Below are 15139 nucleotides of genomic sequence, written 5' to 3'. Positions count from 1 at the left end.
TAGAGAACAGCTGTCATGTTCAGCTTTGGAAATGTCTTCTGGAACTAAGTTAAAACAGGGTCCAGTTATATTCAGAGACTACACAAAAAAATCTACTTTTTCAGGTACTTTACTCAGGATGAAAGAGGCTAGCTTTGCTTTTTTCTTTAAACCAAAGTCGAATAATCATGTTTACTTGAGTATATGCAGGTGCAGCCAAATGAAGCCAAGACACTTGGCTTCCAAATATCAAATTTATAGTCCCTCTGTTTAAAAATCAGCAGCTGGAGAATGTCATTATTTAAGACTGCATCCGTCGGCTTCTGAGGAAAGATGACCACAAGTGTCTGGAGCACCTTATCCATTTCCTCAACATCTTTTGCCGACAGCTGGAGGTTGTAACAGCCAAGTGCTGAACTGACGGACTTTTTCAGGGATGAGATCTTAAGGAAGAAAAACAACTCATCCAAAATCCAGATGCTGCCCCAAAGGAGTACTTGGATTCCAGGCAGAGGTGAAGCAGTGTGGTAGTCTTCCTCTAAGTCTGAGGCAAACTTAGCAGAGGAACCTGCTCCTTTGAATCCACTGAAGACTCCAACTGTGCTTAAGAGCTGAAGCCACCAGTAAGCCTGAAAAAAAGAAAGTCCAGATGATGGGAGTACGCATCAGCTTGACTTATCTGAGGGTGAGCAAATTAGCGATGTGCATAAAAGGCAGAGTCAGAGATAACTATTAATAGTTTCCTCACTGGAGATGATGTCACAGAAAAAAGTGTGTGCATCTGTGCTTTGCGTCTTTGTGGCTCTCACAACCCCAAAGTGGCAGGAATGCTGCCCACCCTGCAGCACCTGAGGCAATTTCAGGAAATCCCTGAGGTTTCAGAGAACATCGAGGCAGGTGTGCCTGAAATTTGGCTGGACCTGGAAATATCATTATGTCGATTGTGGATGGGAGAGAAATCCCCCAAGAGAACTGGGCACCTCGTGGGATGTCTGCAAGGTGGCAAACATCACCAGCTTACTGTGCCGCAGTCACTTGAGGAGAGGAGCTCAGCTGATGTTTTTAATGATTTATTTTTATAAATAATAATAAAGTGGGTATAAACTATATAAATGTATATTTCATTATATTTCACACTAAACAAGGCAACAGCAATTCAATTTAGGCCTAAGTGTTGCGCATTGAGACTATGAATGTGAATTTTGCACAGCGTTCTTGTGTCACAGACGCAGATGAATGTGATGCAGGTACTGTTCTGAGATACATTTACTACATATACACCTATCAGGCATAACATTATGTGTAGGTCTCCCTTGTGCCTCCAAAACAACTGTGACTCATCAGAGAATGAACATGGGCCTTCTGAGGGTGTCCTGTGGTGTCTGGCAACAGAATGTTGTTAGTGGGGACCTTTGGGTCCTATGGGTTGAGGGGAGGGGCCTCTGTGGATCATCCCATAGATACTTGATCAGTTTGGGATCTAGTGAATTTGGAGGCCAGGTCAACACCTTGTGCTGTGTTTTGTTTGTTTGTTTTGTTTTTTAATGATTTTTTGAGTTCTAACCCGTTTTTGTGTGTGTTCCTGTGTCAGGCTGCATCCTGCCGGGGATGGCTGCTGCCATCAAGGAGTGTCATTGCTATGGGGTGGGGGTGTCTGGTCTGGTCTAGGTGGGTGCTACATGTCTAATTAAGTTTCCCAGCAGAACATTGCTTTGTCACAGGATGGTCAATGTTATTTACTTATCCTCTGTCAGTGGTTTTAATGTTATGGCTGATCGGTATAACTATAGAAAAGCACCTCCAAACACTCAATGATATAAGAACTTCGCTAATGTATTTGAACCACTAAATCCAATGTATGTATCAGGGAACCTTTTTTTCTTAATGAAATTCAGCATGTGAGTTTAATCATGTCGTTGTCTGATGAGGACCCCAGCCTCAATGAACACAAATGTCCCACTAACTCCCTCTGCCCCTCCTCCATCAGCTGATGACGGGTGGTAATGTCAACGCCGTGCTTGGCAGGAAGTGCGTCTGGTGCCTAACGCTAACTGGAACATGAAGAGGAGTAGCTGTTTCACACAGAGCTCCTGGGACAACAAACTACGCTGCTGATGGTAAAGTTGCGGCTTCTGTCGTGAGATAAGAACAGCGTTAAAGACACTCCTGGTAGTTTTGTTGAGTATTCCCGTTTTCCTGTTGAACGTAAGGTGGACTGCTAATGCTAACAATCGCGTTAGCTTGGTGTTGTTGTTCAGCGAAGTTGTGTTTGTTCTCGTTAGCTGTGATGATATCCGGCAGAAACGTTTTGCCACACTCATAGATGAATGTTAAAGTAATTTTACGTTCACCCAGTTCGCCTGAAAGGAAAGACAGCTAACAGCTTAAAGCTCCAAAGCTAGGAAGCGTCAGAAATTCCAGTCTTAGCTAGGTGTCGTCCGGTTTTCCCCAAATGGGTTTACGCCAAACTTGATGTAAAACTCTTTAGGTTTAATGTAGAAACGATCATTTGGTAGGGTCTCTATCTTTACTAACGTTGCTCAAAAGCTTTCGTGACTCTACACAGTTTATTTGTCAACTCGGCTTACATTAAAACGACATGTCCAACGTCACTGAATTTAAAATCCAGCTGAAACTTAGCACTGTTATTCAGTTTCTTGCAGACTGACTGGCTTTAGAGGATCGTGGGAACCCCCTCCTTAAACCGAAACAGTTCCTTATGTGCACATTTTACATAAATAAGTGCAAGCAGATATTTTTGATGAAAACCGAAATAAAGAATGACTGGTTGTTTACATTTTTAAAGAGTTAGTGTTCTTTATTTAAAGGATATGTGGGCATTGGACTGGAGTGTGTACACTTTTTTAACCTAATAAAGTACTGTGAGAATCAATTTGGCTTCTATTCGTGAATAGCTAGTGTGGCATTTAAAGTCTTGATCACATCACGCTAAAAATAATTAAGTTTACTATCACTTTCTCTTTTCCACCATGTTCCTAACACGTGCCTAGAGCAATAACATAATTGAGTTTAAATTAGGAAATTCTACATAAACTTTTTTTCTCATAAATTCTCAGAAAAGACATTTTGGAACATGGACAACTACAGAAGAGGACAACCATGGGGGAAGCTTGTCAAAGTGGACTCCAGTGAAACTATTCTGCTTTTCAGCAGGGAGTGTACTGTTGGCAGAAAAAAAGGTTAGTGTGCATGTTTGGGAATGAGCAACAGCATATTGTCTTTGCCTGAAATCTTACGTAAAAAAAAAAAATAATAATAATAATTGGTTAACGTTTTTTAAAACGCTCTAAATGTGGTGATGTCTGTTAACAAAAGATAGTCCTGCTGGTAGATATTGCTGTCAGTGTCTGGAGCCTTTTTAAAACCTCCCCCATGAAAATACAAAGCCTTCTTTAGTGCTCCAAACTTAGACAGCCCCTTGTGATGAGAACAAAAGACGTCCATTGAGAACATGTGTGCAGAATATTAAGTAGATTTTTTTTTGAATGGGTTTTGCTTAAGAATAGGTGAGGGCTATATTTCCCTCGTGTTTTCTTTGTTTCCAAGAGCTTTTGGGGGTCTACTTTTTTTTTTTTATTGCAATGCAAAGCTAGTAGACTTAATTGGTTATGTCTGGACAATGACGGATTCAAAAACACAGTTTCAGTTACCAGGTTGACATTTCAATGTATTCATTTAAAATATAGATCAGAATTACTGACACTTAAGCAGATACATGTATCACCCAGCATGCTCCTGCAGCACGGACAAAAAAAAGCAGAAAAACTGGGTTGTTTCTGTCAAAATAATATTATGTCCATTCTGGGTTTTCATGGTGTTTTATCATTTTGTTGCCAGGATGCTATTTGTCGTTTCCAGCCAATAAACTCATCTCAGGGGAGCACTGCAAGATTGTGAAAGATGAAAGCTCAGGGCTGGTGTGGCTTGAAGACATGAGGTACTATAAGCTGAATTGTTCATCAGTGAATTGTGACTGCATTACAGAGCACTGCATGGATCATACACTTGTTTCCCAATGGAGTGCTCCGGATAATGGCTAAGCTCTGTGGTGCACCGTTAATTAGAAATTAAATTAAATAAACTGAATGCGGGGGGGGGGGGGGGGCAAAAGGGCTTGAAAGTGTATGCCATTTTTTTCTTTTGAAAAGTGTATGATTTTATTATTATCCTTACATAAAACATAAACGGTGCATATTGAAAAATCCAGTCACTTGTTTCTTTGTCTGTAGCACTAATGGCACAGTGATCAACATGTCCAAAGTGGTCAAGAAGCAAACTCACATTCTGCAAAGTGGCGATGTCATCTACTTTGTGTACAGGAAAAGTGAACCGGAACAAAGTAAGGTGTTCATTTTTTGCTCCCAAGGCATGATATAGTTGTATGAATGTATAAGAACAAAAGACAGACTGCATCTCCTTTTGTCACCCTGTAGACATCGCCTACGTTTACCACTCAGTCATGATGGAGCATGCTGTTTCACAAGACAGTTATGGTAAGTGTGTGGTCAGGTAATTCCCCACAAATCTATATATGAAGCCAACCACTTTATTCCCCACGTTTCATTTATTTTGCCGTTATTAACTTTCTGCTCTGCATTTAAACTTCAGGCTTGGAGAGGTCAGCCCACTGGCCTTCTCCTGTTCCTGATGCAGAGATGTCCTTCTCTGTGGAGCCTGTAATGCTCATGAAGGCGCTTCGGGATCCGGCTCAGGAGGAACCTCGGCCTTCCACCTCCACTTCTCACTTCTGTATTGAGAGCCCTTCCTCCTCTGGACCCATGGCAACTGCAGCTTCCTCTGCCTCTGGTAGGTTCTCTGCTAACATACTTTTTAAGGGAGAGGAGACTTGGACTTAGACCTAGATAGACTTTAATCATCCACATGGGAAATTGCTTGGTCGCAGTAGCTCAGTTGCACATAAAAGAAAATGCTGTGATGCGTGGAAAAAATTTTGATTTTATTTTTCTTCATCTTAATGCAAATTAACTATCATATTTTTCTGTTAAATGTTGTGCAATTGCCCCATTCTTTATGAAATATGTATATTAGCTGTGAAATTTTAAGGATGAGTTACTTTGGTGGGAGGAGTCTTCTGTGACTTTAATATTTATTTTAGGAGGCTCTTTCTGGTGTACCTGCTGTTTGGTAACCACAGAAATAGTCTAATGGCTATAGTAACACCTTGTTGAGCCACCAATGTGGAGTCTGTTACTCACAGATTAAAGCAAATAAGATATAATGTGTTAACTAATTGGATTTGTTACCTTTGGACACATTAACCCATTTAGGCCTAAAACGCCTGCTAAAAAAGGCCTTTTTATGCCTAAATACTCTTCTGTAAACCCCCTCTCAAAACCTGAGGTTTTTCAAAATATGTCAACACTTACTAAAACCTTAATTTCTCAGGCTCTGTAGCAGATAAAAACATGAGATAAAAAGCATTTGAGAGCTTACTTCTTTGGCTTTTTTTAAAAAAAATCAATAAACACCAAACATTTTTAGAATTTTGAAAATCAGTAAAGATCTATTTTTTCAATTACTTCGTCAATATCACTTCCTTCACTTGAGTCAGCCGTGACGGATCGCTAGCACGGTGTTTAAAAATTTCGACCAAAACATACTCCACGTGTAGGCTTATTTCGACCAATCACAAAGTGTTTTATTAGTCACATGAGTTTAAAAAAAATTCCTAAGCATCTCTGTCACTCACCCCAAGAATATTTCAGCCAATCACAGTGCATATAATTGGCCATGTGCCTCGAAAAAGACGACAACGCTCAAAATGACACAGACACGTTTGCCGGCCTTAATGGTAACTACGCATAGATGCGTGATCCGGTCTGAATGGGTTAAGGATAACTGTTTGCTGTTTTGGTGCTAAGTGCTGTTCTTGGCTTTAGCTTCATATTTAATGGACAGACATGAGAATTATGTTGATTGTCTTGGCAAGAGATGCTATTGGCATATTTCCATTCTACTTTAGCTTTGTGTGCATTTGTAGCTGCACAATTTGCCGTATTAAAATAAAACCCTTAAGATATTTAAATCTGAGTGTCGTCCTTATTTAGTAGTCTGATATTGTAAGGAATTTATTAAAATGTTATTGTAAATGATAATATAATAAACATTTCATCTGCTGTGGTCAGGGTAGATTTGTACATGCAGCTGGTTGTTACTGTGTGATAGATGACTAATTCATATATTGTTGAAGGAGCAGCCAGAGAGGCTGAGCTGTGTTGCTCCTCTTTAAATTAACTCTCTGAAACCAGTCCGTGATGGAAACAGACCTGCTGCTGATTTACAGCTGATCAATACTGAACTTTAAACTAACTTCAACTCCGTGAAGACTGCATTATGTAAAACAAGTCTGTCTGCTTGCTTATGCTTTGCCTAAGGACACTTTCTGCTTAAAATAACAGTAAATACGTCACCACATTGCAATACTGATATAACATATAACATTTATTTTCTGGTATTATTACGAAGTATATTATTTGACCTATCTAAACTTTCCTAGTTGAATTCTTCGATCAGCTACAGACATCAAGCAGATTCAACAGCGTTATTTGACCCAGATCTGTTGTTTTTTATCTTCTCAAGCTAAGGTGGATTCCCCTGCACATGAAAAAGACACAGACATCTTGGAACCAGAAACTAAGAGGAGGAAAACTGATGATGGTTAGTTATCATTTTTTTAAATTTAGGGATTAACCTGTATTTTCTTAATTCCTCTTATTAGGTTTTCATCAGAGCTAATGTTTGTTCACTCACCAAACCTTCTTTTCTGTCGTATTCGCCTGGAACATTTTTGCAAGAAATAAACCCTGAAAACTGCCAAAACCCAGATTTACTGTAGTGAGTAATATACAGGTATTGTGTTTACAGATAAAGATTATGATCTGGGCCTGCCACACACCTCCAGCACAGAAGTGGCCGGTTCAACAAAGAGGAATCTTTTGTCTAAAGCCCCAGTGGAAGGGGCCAAGACAGACAAGATGGAAGAATCCCTGACATGTGTTATTTGCCAGGACCTGCTGCATGATTGTGTCAGGTAAGATTTCAATGGCTTTGGCAACTACACAGATATCTGCACAGATACAAAGTTGGGGGGCTTGACCACTTTGCATACATGCAGAATGTCCATCAAATGAGTGTGGGTTTAAATTCTTTGTCTCTTGGTTTTCCCTATAGTTTGCAGCCGTGCATGCATGTCTTCTGTGCTGCCTGCTACTCGGGCTGGATGGAACGCTCATCTCTTTGCCCCACCTGCCGCTGCCCTGTGGAAAGGATTTGTAAGAATCACATCCTCAATAACCTGGTGGAGGCCTACCTCATCCAGCACCCAGGTTTGCACAGACAAAGATAATTTTGGTAGCATCTGTATCATTGCACAGAGCTGATGTGATAGAGAGGAAGACCTGCTTAGCCTCAATTTCTCTTCTGTTTCACAGAAAAGTGTCGCAGTGAGGAGGACATGAAGAGCATGGACAGCCGCAACAAGATAACTCAGGATATGTTGCAGCCAAAAGTTGAGCGCTCTTTCTCTGATGAGGAGGGTAGTTCAGATTACCTCTTTGAGCTTTCTGACAACGACAGTGACTCCTCAGACATAAGGTAAATCATCCTGCTCTATTTGCAGCAAATCTCTGCATATTCTGTCACCTGATTTTTTTTTTCTTAGTATTTTAATAATTTAGTCAGTTCATTTAAAAAAGTCTTGTTATTGTCATACATTTAAATCTTTATGTCTTCTTATCATTTCGAGGCTGATGCTCTTGTCGTCTTTGTGTGCAGGGTACATTGTCTATTGTGAGGTTAATGAAAAGGCTCAGTATCTGTGCTGCTTTGCACTGATCCAGCAGGCTGGTTGTCATTAACAAACTACTCTCTGTCTTTCATTCCTGTCACCTTACAACAACTCCCTGATCTCATTCAAGAACTGGATTTGCTTACGTGTCTGACTTTAGCTTCAGCAGAGTAGTTAAATTACTGCATAACGTAGTGTTTTTTTCTTTTCTTTTTTTCTTTTTTTTTAAGCGAAAAATCTAGAGGAATATTTCAGCTGGGTTCTGCTGTCATTACTCCGGGAAGTAATTCCTTCAGAAAGCAACAGGAAAATTAGTTGACTAAAAATAATATTGATATTACATCTGGAGCAGCATAGCTTTTTAAAAATGTCCTGCACGTCGTTGTAGTTTGTCACAGTTGTTTTGTTGCTCTTCGTTGTCCCCCATAAATCTGAGACATAATACATAGTATGCTTCTTATTAATGTCAGTGACACACGTCAGGACCAATGGATAATAGAGAGTGCAATAATGTTGTTACAGTGAACAAAGTCTCAATTTCATGATTTTCTTTTTTGTCCACAGTCAACCTTTAGTGATGTGCAGGGAGTGTCCTGGCTACAGGAGGGAGGTCAGCCAAGTGTTGTTTACCACAAGATCAAACTTCTGGCTCCCCGGTCTGTCAACTCTACCGCCTATTCCTCCACCAGCCAAACCAGCAGCCGAGGAGGAAGTGTCTGCAGTTTCCACAGGGGAGCAGCCCTCAACATCGTCTGACCTTCCCCCAGGTGATTACAGAAGGAGAGATTATTAGCTAAAGTTTTCATTTCCACAGAATTTAATTCATTTTAATACAAAAAAGAAAATTGCAACGTTTGTTTTTTTTGTCTAGAAGCCCGCATTCTCACACATGGCAAGTTCTCCCTGCCCTCCATTGACGTCTTCACCTCTTAACTCCTGTCTGAATAGTTTTTCTGCTCCTGCTCCATCTGCAGCTCCTCAGGAGTACCGCTGCCCCCCTCAAGGTTGCCATCTCATCTGCACCTGCTGCCTCCAGCCGATGCCAGACAGACGGGCTGAGCTAAACAACCAGCAGGTTATTGCTCAACAATGTGAGTGGTCTCTAGATGCGGTAGTTCCTCTACACTAATGTGATGGTTGTGTTAATTGAATGTGGCTGATGACATTATACTTTCACTCACATATTTACGTGAAAGGGAAACTTTCCACATTGATTGTATAAGCAAATCATATATAAATTTGGAGGTATGCCTTGTAAAATCATCTGATACTTTGCCAGCCATCAACATGTATATGTATGGCTACATTGTTGTCTGTAATTCATGTCAAATGTATGATGTGTTGTGTGTTGACAGGTGTGCAGTGCCTGCGACCTTTCTGTCATATGTACTGGGGTTGCCAGAGGATTGGCTGTCAAGGCTGTCTGGCTCATTTTAGTGGTATGTGTCCGTTAGAGCAAAACAGCCTCAGGGTGATGTCTCATTGTTGAACTTTGACAATTATGGGATTTGTTGGAGGGTCTGGTGGCCTTAAATTTAAGGGCCTGATTGTTGAATACTTTCTAAATACAAGTGGTTGTTGTCCTCATAGTTTAATCACTTTTTAAGAAATTCAAACCTACAGCCCTAAAAACAAATCCTCAGTGATGTAGCTTCTAAAACATTTTATTATTGCCATTACTGCACTGCAAATGTCTGTTTAGCAGCTAAAATCCAGTGCCTTGTTTCCTTCAGAGCTCAACCTGACTGACAAATGTCTGGATGGTGTACTTAACAACAATAACTATGAATCAGAGGTCCTCCAGGTAAGATAGATTATGCTTGAAATATTTTACTACTTGTTCACCAGCTATTTGTTTATTATAGTGCATTTCTTGTTTAAGTCAAGGGTTTGTTATTTACATCCTGTATTACTGATACAGAAGGCACAAAACTACAACATCTGCAACTCACTGTTTGAAGTGTTGCTTAAGCGTTTGTTAACATTAAATAGTCATCCACATAAAAATGTCCGTTACACACATGGTAATCCACAAACAGCTGCAACACCCTGCTAAGCTGCATTCTTTTGTTGTTAATGTTGCAGGGACGAGCTGGGTGAAATAGCACTGGGGAACTTCCATTTTATCATTTTATCGCAGAAAGGAAATGGAAAATAGAAGTGGAACTGTTGAAACAATCATATAATTTGTTGATGCCTCACCACATCACAGAAACTCAAAAAAAGAAAAAAGGCCAGCTCAACTTTGATTTATTGTGTATCGCATTTTGTCAAGCAGCGAGAAGTGTCGGGCATCAGTGTGTAGTTTCATACTGCTGGCTTCCATTACGTGGAGCCTGTTGCTTTTTCACCAGTAGTCTGAACACACCATTAGGCACAATGGATTCATGTAACTGTGTACCAAATTGTTTTTGCTACTCCAAGATAAATAAGCCTTCAATATTACAAAAGTCCAGTTAAAGCCTGTAAGATGCTTGAAACTCATGCCAGCATATACTCAGTACATATATATATATAATGCTTAGACGTTGTGTGTGTTTCCATCCCTCCATTAGAACTACCTGTCCTCCAGGGGGAAGTCATGGAAAGATCTGCTCCAGGAGTCCTTGCAGGGCTTACAGCAGGGAAACAACTTTCTCACAGGTGAGCCCTAATATCAGAACATAAGGCACTTCAATCACAGAGTGCTGATCTTTGATGTACACACATCTGGAGAGTTTTCACAAATCCACTGACACTCAAAAAAAAAGAAAAAGAGAGGCGTAATACTCAGTCTTATTTGACCTTATCCCCGTCAGATTCTCGTATCTCTCCAAACACCATTCTCTGCTTCTGCTGCGGACTGCGAGCATTCAAAGAGCTGGCCTACAAGTACAGACAGGACATCCCCCCGTCTGAGCTGCCAGGTCAGAAGATTCTCCATCTTTATTTGAAATAACACTGACAAAGGTATTGGTGTTTTTTTTTTTTCTTGTTCCATCCAAACATTTGTTTGTTCTGTCCTCAGCTGCTGTAACATCTCGTCCTGACTGTTACTGGGGCCGCAACTGTCGTACGCAGGTGAAGGCGCATCACGCAATGTAAGTCTAATAACATAAACTCATTTAGGTTCAGGCTGCGGCTCCCATGTGGTTATTTGATGAAATTACTGTTTGTACTGGCAACTTAATCACAAACACAATGTATCCTTGTGGATTAGCATTATTATCATTACGGTGCATTGCTTGTCTTTCAGGTCATTTACAATTTTAGCTCATCAGCAGCTGTATATTGTCATTAAAAAATGCTGCTGACTAGTGAAAAATATCCTTTCTTGAAATATTATTACTGTGCTGTGAGCTCCATCTGTATACACTTTAGAGCTAATACTTGATACATTTCTATATGAAAATATAAATGCATAAACGCACACAGGCCACAAGTCCTAAAAGTACACAAAGAGAACCCAATTAAACGAAAACAAAACAAATTAACTGTTATACTTGTGTATTTGTTTATGAAGGTAAATGAGCCAATATTACATATCTGTGAGGTGTAATATTAGGTGCACAAGTTAATTACAAGACCAAATAAGAGTCCATGCGTTCAGAAGTGTTTCCAATCAGTGTAATGAGGCATGAGTGTTGTTCAGTACCCTGTTTTGTTTAAAACGGCAGGGATTTGTCGCAATCTAATCTTCACAACACGTTTGTGGAAGTGTGTGGTGGCAGAAACAAAGGAGCTTTACGTGGACCTCAGCAAAAGACATGGTGTTGTTGGCAAAAGTTAGAAAGCCATCTCTATAGAGTTTGGAATCCACAAATCATCAGTGAGATTGTGAAAAAATGGAGGAGATTTAAGACGACTGTTAGCCTCCACAGGAGAGGTCAACCAACAAAGATCACTCGAAAGGCCGACACATAATAGTCTAAGAGGTCACAAAGGAACCCAGGGTAACTTCTAAGCAACTAAAGGCCCCTCTCACATTGGCAATTGTTAATGTTATGAATCCACCATCAGAAGAACACTGAGCAACCATGGTGTGCATGGTATAGTGGAAGGATAAACACACTGCTCTTCAAAAAGAACATTTCTGCTCATCTACAGTTTGCTTTACTTCTGTCTGTTTCGTATTTAGGCAATGATTCTTTAAAACCTGCAACTTAGTCAGTTCTCAATGCATTTGGGTAGAGTCATTAATCTGTTCTGACTGCTTTAGACAAACATGGCAGAGATGGGAGGTAGTGGGTGCCAGCCATATGCGTGTACTTCACTTCTTCCACCACTAGAAGGAGTCATCGTATCAACTCACTTGTACTGCGTAGCTCTTCATGTCTGCAGTTAAAAGGATCAGCTCGTGTCGTCTGTTTGGCTTTGTGTGTTTACATGCAACAATTAATGTGGTTTTCTTTTTCTTTTAATTTCAGCAAATTCAACCACATATGTGAGCAGACGCGTTTCAAGAGCTAAAGGACCAGAGTGATTCGTTTCTTCCCCCCACCGGTGTCAAATGTAGATAACTGAGCATCTCGTGCGTTTGAGAAACACAGTCTTGTTTTTGTTGTTCATCATAGCTAACTGCCTTATGCAATAATGCAGAAATTACAATCAATGTCCATTTACAATAGTGGCCAGTGTGAAAGGCTATGCACATTAAAGTTCACGGTTTAGTAAAGTTTCCAGACGCTTTTCTGACCTGGTGGGCGATTTACACCAGCCACCATTTAAAACTGAGATTCATTTTTTTGTTGTTGTTGTTGCTCATGGATTCATCGGGCTTAACCAGGTAACTAGTCCTCTTTTGATAGAGCAGTTCATTTATGTGGAAGGTTAACTAGTGCTTCCTGTAATGTTTGTCCTCCAGCCTGTGGAACAAATACGTTTTCTTCTCAGATTAAGAGCGAGTAAGGCAATCTGTATGGATCAAGGCCATATACGTACCCTTAAAAATGTTAGTGAGCTGTTGGTGCTGTCTGCCATGTCCACCTCTAGCCTTGGTAAACAAGGCTCAAAAGACCTGTTGTTTATTTACTTTCTTTAATAGCAATGTATTTTAAATTTAAAATACTGAGTTTACAATCCAGGGCTTCCTACGGCATAATGCGGATGAATAACTGTAAAATGATCAGTAATATTACAGTTCATCAAAGAGCAGCTGCGCCGTTGTCCGCCAAGGCACAAGTTTGTAACAAAATCCAGACCGCTAACTTTAAACACTATTATCACATGAAAACGCCTCACCACCCTGAGGGACTTTTCCTGTTTCTCTCGGGCATTACTGTGTTCCCAAGGGCAAAAAGCCACGTCAAAGCCCCGCACTCACGTACTGGGGGTAGATTTGTAATCCTGTGTGATTTCATGTCTGTGGGAAGGGGGTCATTGTAACGCTGTCAGAGGGCACAGGGGCCTCATTTGTATGCTTTGCTCTGGATAATCATCTCCAAGGTGATTAAAGTGTAGTAAGGATACTTTCTCAGAGCTTCATAGTGAGGGCTAATCTGTCATGAAATGTTACTCTATGGAGAATCTACGGAGGAACGCAGACTGCAATGCCAAGCAACCAGCAATCTTTCAATATGTTTATGTCATACACTTACAGAACAGTTTAAAGAATTGTGCAAATGCAACAGTGGTTTCTGTTGTCGTTGGTGCTCCAGTTATATATGTTAAAGCTTAGCTGATCAGTGGGTTGGATTTGACTGGATTTTAGCTGGTTCCTCAGGTACTCCAAGCTGCTGTTTTGTTGTTTCAATTGGTGGTTTAAAGTACAGTTCTGTTTCAGAATGTAAAAGCTGTCACTGACCTCTCAGTTATGACTATCATCACCCAAGTGTCAGAAAGTCCCCATCATGCAAACATGCACGGCAAACATTGGCGTCTACTGTAAAAACAATTTGACAAATCAGCCTTTGTTTTTTTGTTTTTTTGCCTTATTTAGTCAAAACATCCACATATTAGTTTCCCGAGGCCTTATATACTGAGATTTATTAGTCCTGATGCTCCCCTTCCCATTTTTCCCTGTAGGATCACTGTTATTAGGGGGTAGAAAAGACTGGTGGACATGAAAATGGAGGAGCAGAAAATGACATTTTGTGTGATTTCACACACGAACACTGGTCTTGTTTGTCAATGTGTATTTAGTGTTGCATTTGATTTAGATGTAAACTTAAAATGTTAGCTGTTTTTTTTTTTTCTTGTACAACTACGAGGATATTTGCACATATTTGTCTCACGCATTTAAAGACTTCTTTTTAAGTCGACAACATTATGATGGAAGGCAAACATTGTAAAAGAGCTGTACTCTGTGTATCCTGTGTATGGGATGTCAGTGGTCTGATCAGGTTTGTAATCAAATGAGTTTCATTCCAAAATGACTTGTATTTAATCAGAGAGGGCAATGCAAACAGGAAATTCTGTCCATTTTGAGAAATAATTTACTGGATTTGTAACATTTGGCATGGCAAATATGGAAACGGTGTGTGTTACTTCAGAATGTAGCCTGTCATGTTTTCATTGTACTTGTTCATGCAAAAATGGGGTTGCGAATGGGCACTTCTGAGTTAATTTGTATTGTTTGCAAGGTGATTTAGGTGTTTCTTGTCCTTATTTTTCTTCTATTTTTTTTATTACCCCTTCAGTCATGGTGAGTCCGCATTGGCATTCCTTAGCAGCTCAGGCCCTCAGCACAAGCCCTGTTGATCCCCCGACAGAGTGGCTGAGTTTTTAATTATTCCCTACAGGAGACGTGGGCACCCTAAGCCAACAAAAGTCCAACACCGCTCCAATCAGGAATTGGTATTAAAAGGCTTTGGAGGAGTGCTTTTCTCCCTACGGTGATGTGCATGTGTGTTTGGGAGGAGGAGGGGGGCATTTATGTTGTGTACTAAGGCGAATATTTACTCACTTTGTGTGCAAAAGTCTGGACCAAGCTGCTCAGCAGTATGCAAGAGGCAGGTTTCATTCTACCTCATCACAGGTCCCAGGGATATGGGACTGAAAAGGCATCAGTCACATTCACAACAAAACCTGGACCTGCATCTCTCAGACTGAGGGATGTAAGTTCTTACTGATGCCTGTAAACTTTGTATTCAATGCACTATTTTACAATTAGTCTAGACTATAATTGACTTGTAGTTAAATCACTCTAGAGTAGCACTAGACGTGCAGAGATTGTTATTTGTGGACGTTGAGAAAAATGTTTGAGTTTGCTAAATATATCTTTACCCTGTATGTTGTATTGTTGAAATGCATATAGATCTGGATTGCCCGTTGCTTAACAAATTAAAAAACTGATATAGCTCGAAGTACAAACTGACTAACATTTGTTCCCTTCTGGTTTTTTCTTAGTGTTAC

At 40.2% G+C, this 15139-nt stretch overlaps 1 protein-coding gene across 1 annotated transcript; it reads left to right on the top strand.

The window, feature by feature from the left end:
- The first annotated feature begins 1038 nt into the window (after nucleotides 1–1038).
- On the top strand, nucleotides 1039–15135 carry chfr (checkpoint with forkhead and ring finger domains, E3 ubiquitin protein ligase). The gene is made up of 18 exons (XM_084550862.1): nucleotides 1039–2096; nucleotides 3057–3179; nucleotides 3838–3937; nucleotides 4230–4339; nucleotides 4434–4493; nucleotides 4609–4806; nucleotides 6601–6678; nucleotides 6886–7051; nucleotides 7192–7346; nucleotides 7452–7614; nucleotides 8372–8574; nucleotides 8782–8898; nucleotides 9163–9246; nucleotides 9541–9611; nucleotides 10363–10450; nucleotides 10606–10713; nucleotides 10815–10887; nucleotides 12214–15135. The coding sequence occupies exons 2-18, from the start codon at nucleotides 3074–3076 to the stop codon at nucleotides 12254–12256; spliced, it is 1923 nt and encodes a 640-aa protein (XP_084406988.1). The 5' UTR covers nucleotides 1039–2096; nucleotides 3057–3073; the 3' UTR covers nucleotides 12257–15135.
- Nucleotides 15136–15139: the final 4 nt, after the last annotated feature.

Source organism: Chelon labrosus (assembly GCF_963514085.1).
Source record: "Chelon labrosus genome assembly, chromosome: 9".
Lineage (NCBI taxonomy): Eukaryota > Metazoa > Chordata > Actinopteri > Mugiliformes > Mugilidae > Chelon > Chelon labrosus.
This window is presented reverse-complemented; position numbering and strand designations above follow the sequence as displayed.

What these genes read in the sequence shown, in the direction of transcription:
- chfr (XM_084550862.1), top strand. Translation starts at nt 3,074, where the DNA reads ATGGACAACTACAGAAGAGGACAACCATGGGGGAAGCTTGTCAAAGTG. An exon ending in CTGCTGCATGATTGTGTCAG is followed by an intron (nt 7,052 to 7,191) that starts GTAAGATTTCAA and finishes TTTTCCCTATAG; the next exon opens with TTTGCAGCCGTGCATGCATG. An exon ending in ATGAATCAGAGGTCCTCCAG is followed by an intron (nt 9,612 to 10,362) that starts GTAAGATAGATT and finishes TCCCTCCATTAG; the next exon opens with AACTACCTGTCCTCCAGGGG.